Source organism: Drosophila virilis, chromosome 5 (genome assembly GCF_030788295.1).
Source record: "Drosophila virilis strain 15010-1051.87 chromosome 5, Dvir_AGI_RSII-ME, whole genome shotgun sequence".
Taxonomy (NCBI): Eukaryota; Metazoa; Arthropoda; class Insecta; order Diptera; family Drosophilidae; genus Drosophila; species Drosophila virilis.
The window spans coordinates 12849301-12865610 of record NC_091547.1 but is presented as its reverse complement, the minus strand read 5'-3'; the positions used below and the strand labels follow the sequence as shown (position 1 = coordinate 12865610).

Genomic DNA, 16310 nt, shown 5'->3' with positions numbered 1-16310 from the left:
ATTGACTTCCTTTCTAGTAAGTCCAGGCTTGTCATCTAGTTTTCTTATTTATAGATTGAATTTAAATTAAAACATTTTATAGCAAGCCAAGAAGAGCTCAACAAATGGCATGCAGAATGTCTCTAACTACAGGTAAGCTGCTTACCATATTGAAAAAATTAACCATATTTTTGATCGTGCTAGACTATAATAATTATAAATACCTCCAGGGTAAGTTAGATGAACGTGGCTTGAGCTTTCTTCGAGATGGATATGTGCCAATCCAACTTGCTAACATTTATATAGGAACTACCCTTTCTTCTTCGATTACCTTTGCTAGGAACGATTATCAATTATGATGGAGTATTTTGTTTCACTCTAGACTGTCAACATGACTTTATAAATAAACTTGGACCCAATGTGGCTTCTTGGCTCCTGTGTGAGTTTAAGAACTTTGCTGAATGAATGTTGACTGTCAAATTAGTCGCACGAGCTGTGTATCCAAAATAAAGATTAGAGAATAGAAATAGCTTTACGCAGCCAAATCGATATGCAAATGGCAGCTAATGCCTGGGAGCTGGGAGAGCTGGGAGCGTTAGCAAATTTCTATAGTAACTCGAATAAACAAAGACGTTGACGCTGGCAAAGGAAAAGCAAGCGGCGAATTCCATTGTTCTATATCACAATTACGTAAAGTTTAGACTGTGAAAAACGAAAAATTTGTTCAGTTAATGTCAGGAAAACATTAGTGCCCCCACATGAGTGTGTATAAGTACAAGGGGAAACACGTTTAGAAAAACCTTTTCAAGAACAAACAAAAAAACTATCCACAAGCCACATCCACGCCGAGAAACCCGAAAACGAATACTGCTCCATCATGCAGGTGGCTAAGCCCAAGGAGGGCAAGCAAAAGAAGGTAAGCAATTATTCCAATATTCCAACAATCAAAAAATAAAGAAAAACAAAACCACTTTGCACAATTCCATACGAGTCCGGGTCCGGGTCCATTCGGTCTCTGTGCATGCGCACGCTTTGCGAGCTGTCAACATTGTGATTGGGCTAGGGGCAAATCCTTGTCAGCGTCGCGCATTCCGTTGTCCTTCGCTACCAGGAGTCTATTTTCGTATTTAAAAATTCGCAATTACTTTTTAATAAGTTCGCTGAAACGTAGCGCAGCAAAAGTTATTGGCGCTCTGATGGAACTTTGTCACGAAACATAATTTGCAATTTGCCCGAAGCGCAGGGCGGGTCAGGGCGGGGGATTGAGGGATTGGGGCTGGCAGGTCAGGTGGGCTGGTTGGCATGTGCGTGCCGCCAAAAGAGATGGCACTACCAGCTTTCAAGCACGGTAGATCAGTGCAGAAATGCAACTGTATCCAAGAATTTCTATTCGAGTACTCCCGTTACGAGCCAATTGGGTGTCACTGGCAATCAAAGTCAAGTCAAATCCTTGCCTCAACGCAATAAAAAGAGTCAATAAAACAGACATTGATACGACTCTAGACTCGACATAGAAATAAATAGCTAAGTGAAAGCAACGCCTAGGGCACAAGTCCGCCCAACAGTAGGTCGGGATTCCCTTTAAGCGGGTTGTGTGCAATTTGCTATTTATTTACGCGCCCAGCCGGAAATGTCAACACCCTCTCGACTCCAATCGCATCCTTGCCCAGGACGATGACGTGCTGTAGACGTCAGCGTGGCAACTTTTGGCTGCGCGTCGAAAGTCGAAAGTTTCGCGAACGTCATCAGCTTCGCTTCCAGGAGCTGGCTGCCTCGTGGTTGGCCCAGGCCAAGACTCAGTCGTGTTGCGCCCTCCAAAAGGTTCAGGCCTCGCACGTCTCGTGCCCTAACATTTCCCACTAGTGCTCCGCCCGTACAGATTGCCGAGATGTGGAAGCTTGCCAACAAGGCCATGGCGGTATTTGAGTATTCAATCGTAGCGATCAGTATCTGTATCTGTATCTGTAACCATATATCTATCTGTATCTGAGCAGTTTTGTACTAGACCTTATGCAAGTTGCTTTTATCGCAAGTAGTGCAAATTGTGTGTGTGTGTGTGTGTGTGTGTGTATATATTTTTATGTGTGTAGTTGTACAGCAACAGCAACAAGCCAAACAAAATGTAAATACAATCTTAGACTACAATTCTGTAAATACAAATCTTATTTTCCAACTATGTATGTAGATCTTCTCATTCAATCAGTCAGTCAGTCGGTCAGTTAGTCAGTATGTCAAATTGTGCGTACTGATCGACAGCTGCATATACTGTATATAAGTGCATAGCATCAATAAGTAGATTACCTGTCTACTACGCACCTGATCCATTAGTGTTTAGCTTGTACAGTTACTCGTCAATAATGTCAGATACTGGTGCCGCGGGTCTACCGGAAGACCAGGATGAACAGACCATGAAGGAGCAACAGCTACTCGAGGAGGTAACTGCAAATGTCACGCCAGCCAGTCGAGAGCTCGGCTCGCCGAACACAAATGCCCTTTCCAAAATAACTGATAACTGATAACTGCCCCATATCAACAAAATGTTACCATGCTTAAAGTAAATTAAAAAGCGAGTTGTTGTGAGAATAACAAATAGTCAAAATTATCAACGTAATATCTGTTTCCGATCTTCAACCGCAAATACTATAAGGAATTTTATTATCTCTCTCGCACAGCCACTAAATCAAATCTGAATCCCTTTTAACATAAGCTTTAGATTAATGTTGTTCTAGACTTTTGGAAAGAGTAAATTGGCAAGTATTAAAGTAGTTTCGACTTGAAAAATGAAATATATGCATGCCGTGGGATTTTGACTATATTGTAGATATATCGAACCCATGAATCACGTAGCTCTAAATCGATGCACCCTTAATTCGAACAATTGATGTTAGATTCCTGTAAAGTATCCTATGTCATCGAAGGTAAGTCTTTGACCGGTTTTCCATATATCCCGCTCCCTGATAAGCTAACCATTATCGCACTTCCAATTCCACACTGGACTCTTTTTTCGTGCTAAATCCGTTTGATCCAATTATCTCTTAACCCATTATTTGTTTTATTAAAAATAATAATAGATCAGAGGATCCAAGAACAAGGGAGAAGGTGGCGGGGGTGGTGGCGATGCCGATGACTTTGATGCTTGGATGAAATCGCGCCAATTGATCAAGCCGGATGACCAGCTGGATCTGACAGAGGCCGAGCTCGGGGAGGAGGTCACCAAGGTGCTCACGCCCACAAATACAAATGTGCTACGCAATTTGGTTGTGTTCAGTTTCAAGGAGGGCGAATATGTGTCGGCACCCATGCCGGGCAATACTGTGACTTTAATAAGCTTTCCGGGAAATTCGCTGCACGTGGACTCCGAAGAGGCGCGCATTCAGGTTGAGGAATCCGATGAAATCGGTTATCCATTGCCCATGCCGAACTATTCGGTGGTCGAGCAGCGGGAAACCGTAATGGAGGGCGAAGAAGAAGGCGAAGGGGAAGGCGAAGAGGACGAGAAAAGCGATATTGGAAGCAAACACGGTCATATCGCTGGCGAGGAAGAGGAAGCCGAGGAAGAAGAGGACGAGGAGGGTAAGGCAACAGAGGGCGAAGCCGCCACCGAGACCGAGGCTGCCGGCGAGGACGAGGAGCAGGGCGGAGTACAGCAAGCAGTTGCTACTCCAGGCAAAAAGCGTAAACTGATCAATCAATTCAACTATTGTGAACGAGCTACTCTGACCTATGTCAATCCCAAGCGTGTAAGTATAACCATAAATAGCCATCGCATTATTTCTAAATAAAATCCGTAACGTGTTTCCAGAATGTGGACACTCAAACCATTCCGCCGCCTCGTTCCCAGTTCGGCGCCAACGTGCTGCAGTGGGTCATCTATGACACCTATATGGAGGACTACGAGGAGCAGCAGAAAACGGGCCACATCCATGGAGATCAGAGAAGACGCTCGACCAAAAAGAGCTTCAAAAAGAAGACCGCCTTGGCGGAGCAGCTCAACCGCAAGTATGTCAGATGCTGGCAAATTCTGGAGCGTATGATAAACCAGAATATATACGACGATATTGGCAACGACTATCGCTATTGGGAGGATCCGGCCGATGAGTATCGCGAAGGCGAGGGCAACCTGCTGCCACTTTGGAAGTTCCAATACGAGAAGACCAAGAAAATGAACGTCACCGAGATTACGTTCAATCCGAGCTACTACGATCTATTCGCCGTGTGCTTCGGTTCACGTAAGTAAACCCGTTGTCCTTGGGAATTCACCTCCTGCTAACATCCTATTCCTTGCAGATGATTTCCTAAAACAGCCCAATGAAGGCTATCTGTGCCTGTTCACCGTGAAGAACCCCTCGTATCCGGATTACATAAGTGAGTTTGATTGGGCCTCCAAGTCAGACTTCAGTCATAAATGTTTTCCTACTCTAGTTCAAACGGATTGCGGCGTCATGTGCTGTGATATCCATCCACACTATCCGTTCCTTGTGGTCATCGGCCTGTACGATGGCAATGTGGCCGTCTATGATCTGCGTGATGGCTGCAAGGAGCCCATGTACGTCTCTAGAGGAGTTAAATGTAAGCATGCCGAATGCGTTTGGCAGATCAAATGGGGACCGGACATGGTTGACGGCGAAATCAACTTCTATTCTGTTTCCTCCGATGGCTGCGTCTTTAACTGGATTCTGATGCAGAACAAACTGTGGGTAACCACCATAATTACGCTTTATCTAGAGAACGGCATTGCGGATGGACCGGATGGCACCAAAGTCACACTCAGAAGTGGCGGCTCCTGTGTTCAGTTCCATCCCACAGATACAGCCGTCTTTCTTGTCGGCACCGAATGCGGTCTGATCTACAAGTGCAGCACGGCGTTTAGCTCCAAGTATCTGATGACCTACTATGCACACAATATGTCCGTGTATCGCATCGACTACAATCGCTTTGATTCGAATATATTTGTGTCCTGTAGCGGAGATTGGCGCGTCAAGGTCTGGGAGGACATGCGAGCCGATCCGCTTTTCATATTCGACCTCGGCTCTGCCGTTGGCGATGTCAAATGGGCGCCCTATTCGAGCACCGTATTCGCAGCGGTCACCACCGAGGGCAAGGTGCATGTCTTCGACCTGAATGTGAACAAATACAAGCCCATATGCGTGCAGGCTGTGGTGCCCAAGCGCAAAAATAAACTGACCCGACTGGCCTTCAATGAGAAGCTGCCCTTCATTGTGGTGGGCGATGAGAAGTGAGTATCGCTGGGATATTTGTGTGCTCCATGCCGGATAAATGCAAGCTTATCTTTTTTCCAGGGGAGTTACCACCTCCTTAAAACTGTCGCCCAACCTTCGCATCATGGTCAAGCCACCGAAGAAGCAGCTCTATCTCGACCAGCTGACACTGCAGAACGCAAAGCTGGAGAAGCTATTGTCCCTGGTAAGGGAGTTGCCGGAGGGTTCACCCGTGCCGGATGCAGCTACCACTGCACGGACTTAGACGCCAGCTATCACAATGATAATGTATTATATTTTGATAAGTTAACCTATTAAATAAGTACGAATAGTACACGAGATCTTTATTGAATGGACTGTAGACGAGTAGGTCCGAGGACCTTGGCTTGAGGATTAATCACTTACTCATCTAGCTATAAATATAGACAGATGCGAGCTAGCTATCAACATAAATATGGGGAACACAGAAAGGAACACAACCTTAATCTTACAAATAGAGCTTAGCACAACGAACATATAGTACATACAGGAAGTAAAGGACCTACAACTGTTCTTTAACGATCTTTAAATGGAAACTTATGCTAAGGGCTAAACACAATTGTTGCTAAGTTGTTGGTAAGGATCATCTAATCTTCAGCGGCATCATTCGAGCTGACCTTGATGTTTTTGCCTTCGAGGAACTCCAACACATTGTTGGGGCACATGACACTCTTGCCCAGAAACAACACAGTCGACATGGGATGCAAGTAGTCGGAAGCGAAGGTGGATGCCTTCCAGCCGAAGAAGCCGCTGGCCCGGACCTCGTTGCCGCTAATCTCGTAGGGTAACAGATTGACGCCCACCTGATTAACCTTGGAGAACTGCACACGGAAGTAGTGGCCGTCGGTTGCCTTTATCCAGTAGAAGCCCTCGCCGTCCACGTGGGGCTTGCTCTGCGACTTCTTCATGGCGTTCGAGCGCTCCAGGTCCTGCACATTGAAGCTGATGTCAATGTCGTAGGCATCCGGGGAGAGCTGATTGGTCTCGATGGCGCTTTTCAGAGCATAGTTGTCCAGCCAGTAGCGTATGCCCACGTTCTCGAACTCCTCGAGCACATGGTTAAAGGTGGTCTTCAGCTTGTCCAGGCAGCACGGGGGCGTGTGCTTGCCCAGATAGTGGTAGAAGGGACGATTGTTGTAGACGGTGCCAATGCACGACTTGGTCGTTCTCTCGCAGCCAAACAGATCAATGTCCGTAACGAGAGGCAGTGAGAAATTGGATGACGAGAACTGTGCATCCAGCACGGGGCTGTGCGGCTGCCAGTTGCCTTCACGTGCTGTCGTCTTGCCGCCGACTCGATGGGTTCGTCGCACCAGGCGCTTAATCTGCAGCTTCTTGTACATCTCACGGAACTGCCGACGACGCAGCTCCATGCGCCGCTGCTTCGTGTGGAATGAGGCAAATAGCCGGCGCCCCTCCAGAAAGGATTGAGGAAAAACGGTCGTCTATGCGAATGGAAAACTTCGATGTGAAAGCGAGCACAGGGTAAGTACTATAAGACTTTATGTTACCGTTAGGTTAGCAATCTTGGCCTGCACGTAGAGCATCTCCGGGAAGGGTAGAGCGAATGGCTCCGGCATTGAACCGAGTGTCGCCACGTCTATGAGAATCGCATGCTTCTGCAGGAACTGGAAAGAGAAGCAGAAGCAGCGTATATTTTATGTCTATATCATATTCATATCCCATTTACCAGGTCGCAATGCGTACTATCATTGCGTGCATCCAATTCCATAGTCCAATTGGGCAGATCCAAGTTGAGCTTGGCGCAACTGCTGAAGGATTTCTGGTTGCCGGCGAACGGCACGAGTACCAGACGACGCACAGTCTCCTCCGGCGCGACGGTCACTCGCTGCTGCACTTTGCTAGGCTCCCGTGAGCCGGACTTCGTGTTCATCTCGCGCAGAATCTTCTGCAGCAGATTCTTGCTGCTCAAGCGCACACTGTCCGGCATGAGGAGCGCATATTTGGTGTGTATTGCGGCGAGCGGGTTCAGTTGCTCGCGTGTCCGGCGCACATCGAAGGCTAGACTCATAAAGTGAACCGTCTGCTCCTCGCCGCTGGTCAGGTTCCGCTCAAAGCTAACCGGCGGGTAAGCATACTCGGCGGCGCCCTCCTGCAGCACCAGGATGGGTATATTGGGCACAACCTCCAGTATGCTAAGGAGACAACGAGTGAAGCAATAACCGGCATATAAACAGGTGAGATACTCACCTTTCGATGCTGGGTCGCAGATCCTGCTCGAAATTGTAGTGGCCATAGAATACTATTGTTATGGACTTGCGTATGTGCTTGTTGGCGTTGCGTGCCTTGTCCTTTGGCGAGAGCTTCGTGCGGCTGCCATCGCCCTTTGGCCTCGCCTCGGCGGTCTCGCCCGAAAGCGCCCTGCTGATGCGCCGCCAGAGCAGCGTATTCCAGGTGTAATAGAAGAACACCAGATTGGCGATAATAAAGCCAAACAGCAGCAATTTGACCAGCCGAAGTCTGAATATCTTCATGATGCTGAGCGTGCTCGGGGCAGCGTGTGCTTAATGGCTGGCTGCTAAACAGATTATCCTTGCGGCTGCGAATGCAACTATGAACTCTACGGATAACACTTCCACTGGCCGTGTATCCCCATCAATGATGCGTGAGCCGGCTCGAGTTCACATTAGCATGTGTTCGTTTGCAGTGCAAACACATTTTATTTAATATTTTGTCACTTTTGTTTTTGTTCAGTTTCCTTTTCCGTCAGCTTTCCGAGTATACTTTTCGCGTCAAAAGCTTTTCCCAATCCCAACAGCTGATTCTTTTCACCAAGGAGCAGCTGGTTTGGCAACGAGCTAAATTTCCACATCCTGCGAAAGCTGCCGATGAGCTTTGTGCCGGTGAAACGGACGAGTCGAAACATACCCTTAACGCGGCTACTCGCTCACAAATTGGAAGAAAATTCAAAAAAAAAAAAAAACTACCATCAATGTAAGATATGTTAGGTAGAGGGTTATTATAATTTTTTCATTAAATATATAACACATAGCAGGAAATATTTCCCATCTTAAATTCTTGATGTCCATTTAATAAATTGTTAAATTTGACCTACCTGGCCTCTAATAGCAGATATTGCTATTGCATTATTAAAAAAGCTTTGCACTTGATGAATGCCAACAGCCGATTTAATATATAGTTATGTCCATGTCTGTTCTTATGGAAATTTGTCTCTCCGAAAGCTATCGTTAGAAGCCTTGCCTAGGCTAGACCGCAAACCCAACTGGATCCAAACACTATATCCTACAGCTTTCATTTGAATTGTTGGAACAAATGAAATGTTTGAAAAACATTTTTGTCTTTCAAAATATCGGCACTTATTGTTTTCACTATGTTTCTTAACTTATCAGAGTTGTCCATACAATAATTTAAAAGAAATATTCAAATATTTAAATATTTATTCGGTGATTATAAGAAATATATTTTATTTTGTTTACATAATGCAAATCTTGTTTGAAGTTGCGAAGCAAATACAAATACATACACTACATTTTATGACCGACATGCATATTTGGCATTTAACAACAAGAGAAACATTTATTAACATTTATTGGGAAAATTCAAGCATCGAACATATATATTTAGTTCCAGATCTTAGGGTAAAGCTATGTTGCAAGCGGCTTTATCGGATTATAGAAATCTGTATAATTTGCAATCTATTGTTTTTGGCACTGCGGAATGTTTTAAATGACAATTACATATGTCAATTTTTTGGTATACAACTTCTTGAAAACCTGCGCTTAGCTCTCATATTAATATCACACAATATTTCGAATACTAATCTCTGTCAGGTAACTCTTAGTTTTTTACTATTGTTCGGTTCAAATTGTGCTCCAGTGAAGGGTTTTATTTTGGCTGTAACCGACCGCGCAATACTCTATTCAGTTGAAGCGGCCGAAGGGGGCTCTATTTCCATTTGTATAGATTTTTTCGTTCTGGTTGGAAAAAAAAGTCTACCACGAATTATTTAAAAAAGTCGACTCACAGGAACTAACATAATCTCTTGTACTTTACGAGCAGTGTATAGAAAATTGAGCAACAATTATATTTGAAGCAACTAAGCACTTTTCGCACCAAATGGTTAACTTTCTTTTTAGATTAATTTTCGGCTAGATTTGTACTTGAGATGTTGGGCATGGGATACTCTGCGCTGGCTCACTTTCCCATGCCGGCGAAGAGCAGGGGAAAAGGTACCTCGTCGGTGTTTAGGAGCGGCGGAGTGGGAGCACGCGCCTCAGCCTCGGTGGTGCTGTTTAGCCAGTAGGTGGTAACGGTGCCCTTGCCCTTGAGCTCCACATCGCCCCTGTGCTCCAGCTCGAATGTGCCAAACTTGTCCAGGATGGCCTTGGTGGCCGACGAAACATGAATCTTTCCAGCTGCAAATCGGACGATATTAGAATACAAAAAGTACTATAAAAGGCCGATGGCCACATACGCATGCCCGTGGTCTCCAAACGTGAGGCGGTGTTCACGGTGTCGCCAAAGAGACAATAATGGGGCATCTTCTTGCCCACGACGCCGGCACAAACGGAGCCCGAGTGCATGCCGATGCGAATCTGGATCTTGTAGTCGGGCTTGTGCCTGAGGTTGAACGAGCAGACAGCCTGAAGTATGTCCAGGGCCATCAGCGCAATTTCCCGGGCATGCTTGTCGCCATTCGGCTCCGGCAGGCCCGAGACCACCAGGTATGCATCGCCAATTGTTTCCACCTGATGAAAGACAATCAAGGCTTGTAATCTATCCAGTTGTGAACTCACCTTGTACACATCGTAGAAGCCAATGATGCGATCGAATGTGCTGTACAGATCATTGAGGAAGTTCACCACGTCCATGGGTGTGCTGCGGGCGCAGAGCTCGGTGAAGCCCACAATGTCGCTGAAGTAGATGGTCACGCTGCTGAACTCCTCGGGCTCCACGAGATCGCCGGCCATCAGTTGCTGGGCGACGGGGCGTGGCAGGATTTGATACAACAGCTCCTCGGTGCGTTGTTTCTCCAAGCTCAGCTGCCGGGTTTTCTCCTCGACAAGGCTCTCCAAGTTGTTGGCATAGTGCTCCATGCGATTCAGCAGATCGTCCATTAGATTCTCGCAAAATCCTCTGACAAGCCCAGATGCATATGAAAATTAATGGAAAATCGGAGACACTCTACTCACTTCATTATTGTGCGTATGTTGCTCCTGATCGTGGAGAATGCGGGACGCTCCTCCTGATTGTCGGCCCAGCACTTCTCCATGAGCACCAACAGATCCGGCGGGCACTCTCGCTCGCGAATGAGCGGCCGGAAGGGCGGATATTCGCACTGGCGCACCTTGTGCAAAATCGTGTGCACGTCCATGCCCTGTTGCCGTGCCTCCTGGTAGGGGCCACCACGATTGACAATCTCCTCGAGAATAATGCCAAAGGAATAAACGTCGCCGCGCTGCGTTGCCGGGCAGCCGGGTATCGATGTCATCGGCAACAGCTCCGGCGCAATCCACAGCAGCTCTGGAAAATCAACTTGGTTAGCAACAACAGCAAATAGCAAAACATTTATTCGAAAAGGCCACTTTCTTACTGGTATAGTAGTTCTGGTCGCGCACAAAGTCGGAGGGCGTGGTCAGCGTGCTCAGGCCAAAGTCGGAGATCTTCAGAACGAAGCGTCCATCGATCAGGCAATTGCAGGAGCGCAGCTTGCCGTGCGCGACAACATCGCAGTTATGCAAATAGCTCATGCCCTTGACAATGTCGTGGATGAGGGACATGCGGAAGTTCCAGTCCAGCTCGATGGCCTCGTTCTCCAGCACATCCTTGAGACTGCCGCGCGAGCAGTATTCGGTCAGGATGAGCACAGTCGGTCGCGGCAAATCGATGCAGGCGCCCACAAAACGTACCGTATTCTCATGGCTCACGTCGCGCGCCTGCTTGATCTCCCACAGCAGCGTTGAGGTCACCTCCACCTTTTTCACATTCACCTTCTTGATGGCCACCCGCTCGCCCTTGAACTGCCCAATTGTCGTGTACACCTGCGGCGGCAACGAGGCGAAGCTGGCAATCGAGGCTCGTCCAGAATGTATGCCGAACTGTTGCAGCGAAATGTTCTCCACGTCCAGGCGCTGCAGTCCACCCTTCGAGCCGAACATGCCGCCCATTTCTATCAACACATCTTCGGGTCGCACGCGCCACGACATATTGTGCAGCTCCTTGCTGAGCTTCATTTGCCTGGCGAAAGAGGGGAGAGTCAACATTAGTAGGCTAGCATAGTACAAGCAACTAAATCCCTTTATTATTTATTGAGTAGATAAAGTTACACTGAATACCTGTCTTGAACAAAACTACATAAGGAGAGATCCTTGAATTTTCGCAAGTATCTTTATAGAGATACTTTGGATTAGATGCTTTGCTAACTAGGCCGAATAAGAATAATATTGGATCATAGGGATCTACTTGATACCCTAAATGCATTGAAAATATGCACAAATTATTTTGTGGCTCTGCACAAGGTTTCCTTAAAGTTTTCAAGGCTTCATTAAAGTCTCGAAGACATGTTTTATATCTACAAGAATATTTAATCTTCCGCCGATCTTTGATCTTACTTGTTATTACTTTTCTGACTTTACTTACCTTTGCAGCAGACAGATGACCAAAAACACAAGTGCCAAAAACAACGCCAGTCCGAATACGGAATACATGATTGTGGTTTCTGGAAGAGATTAATATTGAATCACCAGAAGTCAGAGAATGGAGTGGATTATGAGCGTACCGTTTCCGTGACAGTCGGGTGAGTTGCCCAGAAAGCCGCAGGGTGGAATATCCGGTGGTGGTTCCTCCCGGCCACCGGGCCAATGGATCTTCTTGCCATGCGCAGCCGCATATTTCCTGGAATAAAACGCCGTTAAAGAAAGCCTGCGGCAAACAGGCCAAGGATACGCACCTGTGCAGCCCGTAATAATGTGCCACCACTGAGAATTTGCCATTGATGGGATCCAGATCAAGTATAGAGTAGTCAGCATCGCGGTCCCCGTTGTCGTCTATGCGAACGTGTCCGGTAATGCCGTGGAATGTGCGATTCCACATGCGGCGCGTGATATTGACACCGTCTCGAATGTCTCCGCCCTCGGTCAGCGTTTCATTCAGGGCCATGCCCAGCAAGTAGACGCCATCGTAGAAAGCCCCAATGAAGAAGTTAACCTCCTCGCCCTCGCCAAACGTGTAGTTATACTCGGAGAGGGCATTCTCGCGCACATTGTCCGCAAAGTCCTGGAAGGTGGGGCTGGTCGGCTGCAGCAGCGAGACGCGCAGCAGAGCCTCGTACGCTTTGCGGGCACGCATATCGTTCTCGTCGCCCAGCTCCCAGTCCTTATCGCCCCAGTAGGCGCTCTGGAATATCTCCACATCGAGGAACACCCACTCGCCGTTCGTCATGCCCAGACTGTGCGCGGCCAGCATAAACTTGCGTACGAGAACACCGCGTACCGACAAGATGACCACTTGGATCGGGGCACAGAAGCACTTTTGAACATTCAAATCTGTCAGATTGATCTCTAAGCCTTACCCCGCGCATACATGCTCGCGTCCCTGAGATAGTTCTCGTATATCTCCTCCTCGTTGCCGTTTAGCTCGCGCACAAAACTCAACAGTCCCTCCTGACGCAGTCCGTACTCCAGATTCTTGCCAACCGTCAACGAGAATAGTTCCGAACGATCCACCAAGAGCGCCACATGCTTCCAGTTGAACTGACGAAAGACGCTGGCAAAGACCAGCTTGAGGCGACACTGGCAATAGGACATTCGCGTCAGCGTCGGATACTTGGACTTGTCCTTGAACATGCCCTGTAACAAAAGTCTGCTTTCAGCCATACAGTACTACGAAAAAGTATCTAAACCTCTTGCAGATAAATGTTGAAGAAGATATTTAGTCTATCACAACAATGTGCTTCGAAGAAGGGCTTATTAGAAGCGTTTGAATTTGAAATCTTTCTTTTTAATCTTCTTTTCTCTTTACCCAATTCGACATCCAATATGGGAAGATGGGGGTCAAAGCTTTTATGAAATACATCAAAATTTGTTATTTTCAAGAGCCTCAGGTGTCTGAGCCTCGGACTAACAAGCGAGAAGACGCTAGTTCAAATCTTTTATTTTCGAACCTAGCGCGAATTGGACCAAAAAATTATTAGATATTATATATGGAAAATATTCCTGGAATATTATTCCTCCTTCGTTATCTTAGGCCCTGAATATTTCATTGGAATCGGCCTATAAACACCAAAGTTAATGGCTTCAGGGTATCTGCTCGTCGTGCATATCTTAATAAATTATTTGGATTTTTTGTTAATTAATTGGGATAATTCACTTACCGTACTCTCGTTTTTCCACTTATGTATTCTGCCCAGAATGCCGGAGGTTACGGTCAGTTCGCCCTCGGATGAGGGCGGCTTTGGGGAAGAAAGGAAATGGAAATGCGTTTATTGAATCTGTGCCTCGTCTAAACATTGTCCAAGCAACTAGTTTGTACAATGATTCAGTTCCCAATTGGCTTTCGTGCAATTGCTTAAAAATCCCGTTTAATTGTCAATGCCAGGCAGGGATTGGGGGAGGGGTGGGTGAAATGTGACTGCCTGGAGCTGTGTGGTGCGAGGGATTAGTTGGCTATTATGCACCAAGCCGAGCATATAATTGAAAGCCCACTTGCTGTGCCGCGGCAGACATGGCGGATACGCGTTGAGAAGGGCACGGACAGATGTCTCACTCACCTGATCACCCATTCCCGTTATAATGGGGGTGTTCCAGTAAGCGGCCAAACGGGCAACCGGCTCCAGAGCGAACGCGCACGCGGGTCCTATGAACGCGATGACATCGTCCTTGAAATGCATATCCGCCGCCAATCCCGGCGCCCGAGCGCCCGAGCACGACGGGTAACTGGAATGAGCGGGCGTCAGGAAAGGATTAAAGCATAGACAAATAATTTGTGCAAAACATTCTCGAAATGCATTCCATGGAAAGGCGAAGGGGCGTGGGAATGGGAATGGGAATGGGATGTGGCGGATCAGGCGCAGAGCAGCTCAAGAGTGCGACCATGAAATTCGAGTAATTAACTGACTCGTGCAGCACGCAACAAATGGCAGAACTTAAACTTAGGAGGCAATTGGGAAACAAGCTTAATTCACGCAAGTTGGGCAAATCAGGACTTACCTGGCCTTCTTCTTGACCAGCCGGATGTTGTGCGGGCTGAGGAAGCGCTTGTTAATCTGATCCAGGGCCAAGTCCACGGCAGGGCCGCAGCGTTCCAGGTCAAAAGGTGAATCTAAGGCAGATTGCATGAGGTTGAGTCTATGCTGTTGCCCCCAGCCCGCCCAGTTCACTTACCCAAATGAGAGGCCATTAGGACGCCAACATTGTAGACACGCATCTTGCTGATGTCACTCTCGTTGAATGCCCCAGTCTGATTTTTGGACTCTCTTATCCGCTCGAACACATTGATGTCGATGCTTTCATTTAAGTGGCCATTGAAGTTACCATTGCTGGATCTTGCCAGATGCGTAATGCCATCAACAGCCTGTTCCCTGCCCTCCCGAGACTCGACCTGATGCAATCCAATCCCAAGTGCGGGCATCAGCAAGCCCAGAGACGTAATTAGGTTGGCAATAAGCAGCATATTCTATATCTACCGACACTGAAAATGAGAAAGAAGCCCAAAATTCAACGTTGACCCCCAAATTCCTTCAAAGGAACACCTCTGAAAATAAATTCAAGATCGTTTTTCGCCAATTTTCCACAATAGCGGGTGAAATTCCCCAAAAAATATCGCATAATGTAATTACTCCACAAACTAAAGCTTTTCATGTCATATTGCTTGGGCTGTGTGTTGATCATCAATCAGTCAGTCAGTCAATCAGTCAGTCAGTCAATCACCCAGCACGAACAGTTTTATATGCAGAGATAAGCTCGTTTCCCATATAATAAAGCTCCATCAAGTGGAAGAGATGTCATTTTGGACTAGTCGTATGTACGAGCTTATGAGAACTTTAAAAATTCCAGAATTGATTATACGAAACAATCTTAAAATTATTCAAAATTTAAAGCATTTCATATTTATCCACCAATTCACTTTCTTTAGCGCTGGCAACATAGAAATGGGAAATTAATTCAAATCACACTTACAAAAGATAATGAGGCGCAAATAATTATTCTGAGTTGTTGCCTTGAAATGTTGCCAAAAAGATGTTGAAAATTTAGCAAAGTATTGTTCGAGTTAGAAATTAAAAAATGGGTTAGCTTTAATTTTAATTTAGTTTTCACTTTAAATTCACTAAAAAATATTTAGATTTTGTTGAATAGAAGAGTTCGATTTGTTCCGAGAAATACTTTGGCCGAACTTTGGGAGTCGCGTCTATCGAATGAGCCAGATGCAAAGCCTGGACCTTTTATATAGGCGGGACGCTGCTCGGCTAACAGGACACCTCCAACGCGGAGGCGAAGAGCAAGACATCGGCACGAGCTACCCAGCCAATGGCAGGCACTCGCCAGTGGGTGAGATGGCGGCTCGTGGAGCCGAATCCGGAGCCGGCATCGTGTCAATTGAAATGCCAATGTCTAAGGTTAGGCGAACAATGTCAGCGGCACAGACTCTGGGGCAACTTTGGGGCTGCAAAACAAAACAAAAAAAAAATAAAAAGAAGGACATAATTGTTTTCCTTACACTGCGTCTGCTTTCACTTGTTGCCTTCCGAGCGTGCTCCATTTGAATTTAAAGTGTTTGCCAGCCAGAAGAGCAACAGTCTAATAAAATCGTGTCGCGTGCCGCCAACAATTAATGCGTCTCTGCGTCTCTGGCTCCGGGTGTGGGTAGGATTTGGCCCATGCTATTCGCCAGCGAGCTATAATCGTGTCTGCTTGAGCTGAGTTTATGGCCCAGTGCATGTTGAATTCCCGCCTAGTCTGCCTGGAAATGTTGTCTCTTGCCTTACTGTCGATACTTAATAATAAATTAATCATAAACATGCGCATAATATAATATATATACTTTATTAAAATCAATTTAGAATATAATATATGGAAGCAGCATTTGAGAATGAAA

The 16310-nt window shown here is 46.5% G+C and overlaps 3 protein-coding genes across 3 annotated transcripts; 1 reads left to right on the top strand and 2 right to left on the bottom strand.

Moving 5' to 3' along the window:
- Nucleotides 1-687: 687 nt before the first annotated feature.
- Nucleotides 688-5532, top strand: LOC6626174 (dynein intermediate chain 2, ciliary). The gene is made up of 6 exons (XM_002050123.4): nucleotides 688-895; nucleotides 3051-3719; nucleotides 3782-4208; nucleotides 4267-4344; nucleotides 4402-5215; nucleotides 5280-5532. The coding sequence occupies exons 1-6, from the start codon at nucleotides 857-859 to the stop codon at nucleotides 5461-5463; spliced, it is 2211 nt and encodes a 736-aa protein (XP_002050159.2). The 5' UTR covers nucleotides 688-856; the 3' UTR covers nucleotides 5464-5532.
- Nucleotides 5513-7981, bottom strand: LOC6626175 (ribitol 5-phosphate transferase FKRP). The gene is made up of 4 exons (XM_002050124.4): nucleotides 7449-7981; nucleotides 6928-7393; nucleotides 6749-6865; nucleotides 5513-6682 (listed from the first exon to the last, which is right to left on the bottom strand). Exons 1-4 carry the CDS (start codon nucleotides 7730-7732, stop codon nucleotides 5825-5827), a joined length of 1725 nt encoding a protein of 574 aa, XP_002050160.1. The 5' UTR covers nucleotides 7733-7981; the 3' UTR covers nucleotides 5513-5824.
- Nucleotides 7982-9250: 1269 nt separating this feature from the next.
- LOC6626176 (atrial natriuretic peptide receptor 1) lies at nucleotides 9251-14888 on the bottom strand. Its single transcript, XM_070210609.1, has 13 exons — nucleotides 14600-14888; nucleotides 14426-14537; nucleotides 13987-14152; nucleotides 13591-13668; nucleotides 12790-13066; nucleotides 12169-12724; nucleotides 11998-12113; nucleotides 11859-11937; nucleotides 10813-11456; nucleotides 10412-10742; nucleotides 10016-10355; nucleotides 9694-9967; nucleotides 9251-9634 (listed from the first exon to the last, which is right to left on the bottom strand). Exons 1-13 carry the CDS (start codon nucleotides 14886-14888, stop codon nucleotides 9414-9416), a joined length of 3483 nt encoding a protein of 1160 aa, XP_070066710.1. The 3' UTR covers nucleotides 9251-9413.
- Between the last annotated feature and the right edge of the window lie 1422 nt (nucleotides 14889-16310).

Coding starts and splice junctions, on each gene's coding strand:
- LOC6626174 (XM_002050123.4), top strand. CDS start 857: ATGCAGGTGGCTAAGCCCAAGGAGGGCAAGCAAAAGAAG. Junction 896..3,050: donor AGGAGGGCAAGCAAAAGAAG/GTAAGCAATTAT, acceptor AAATAATAATAG/ATCAGAGGATCCAAGAACAA. Junction 4,345..4,401: donor CTCGTATCCGGATTACATAA/GTGAGTTTGATT, acceptor TTCCTACTCTAG/TTCAAACGGATTGCGGCGTC.
- LOC6626175 (XM_002050124.4), bottom strand. CDS start 7,732: ATGAAGATATTCAGACTTCGGCTGGTCAAATTGCTGCTGTTTGGCTTT. Junction 6,866..6,927: donor ATAGTACGCATTGCGACCTG/GTAAATGGGATA, acceptor TTCTCTTTCCAG/TTCCTGCAGAAGCATGCGAT. Junction 6,683..6,748: donor CCAAGATTGCTAACCTAACG/GTAACATAAAGT, acceptor CCATTCGCATAG/ACGACCGTTTTTCCTCAATC.
- LOC6626176 (XM_070210609.1), bottom strand. CDS start 14,888: ATGCTGCTTATTGCCAACCTAATTACGTCTCTGGGCTTGCTGATGCCC. Junction 13,669..13,986: donor TAACGGGAATGGGTGATCAG/GTGAGTGAGACA, acceptor TCTTCCCCAAAG/CCGCCCTCATCCGAGGGCGA. Junction 11,938..11,997: donor ACCCGACTGTCACGGAAACG/GTACGCTCATAA, acceptor AATCTCTTCCAG/AAACCACAATCATGTATTCC.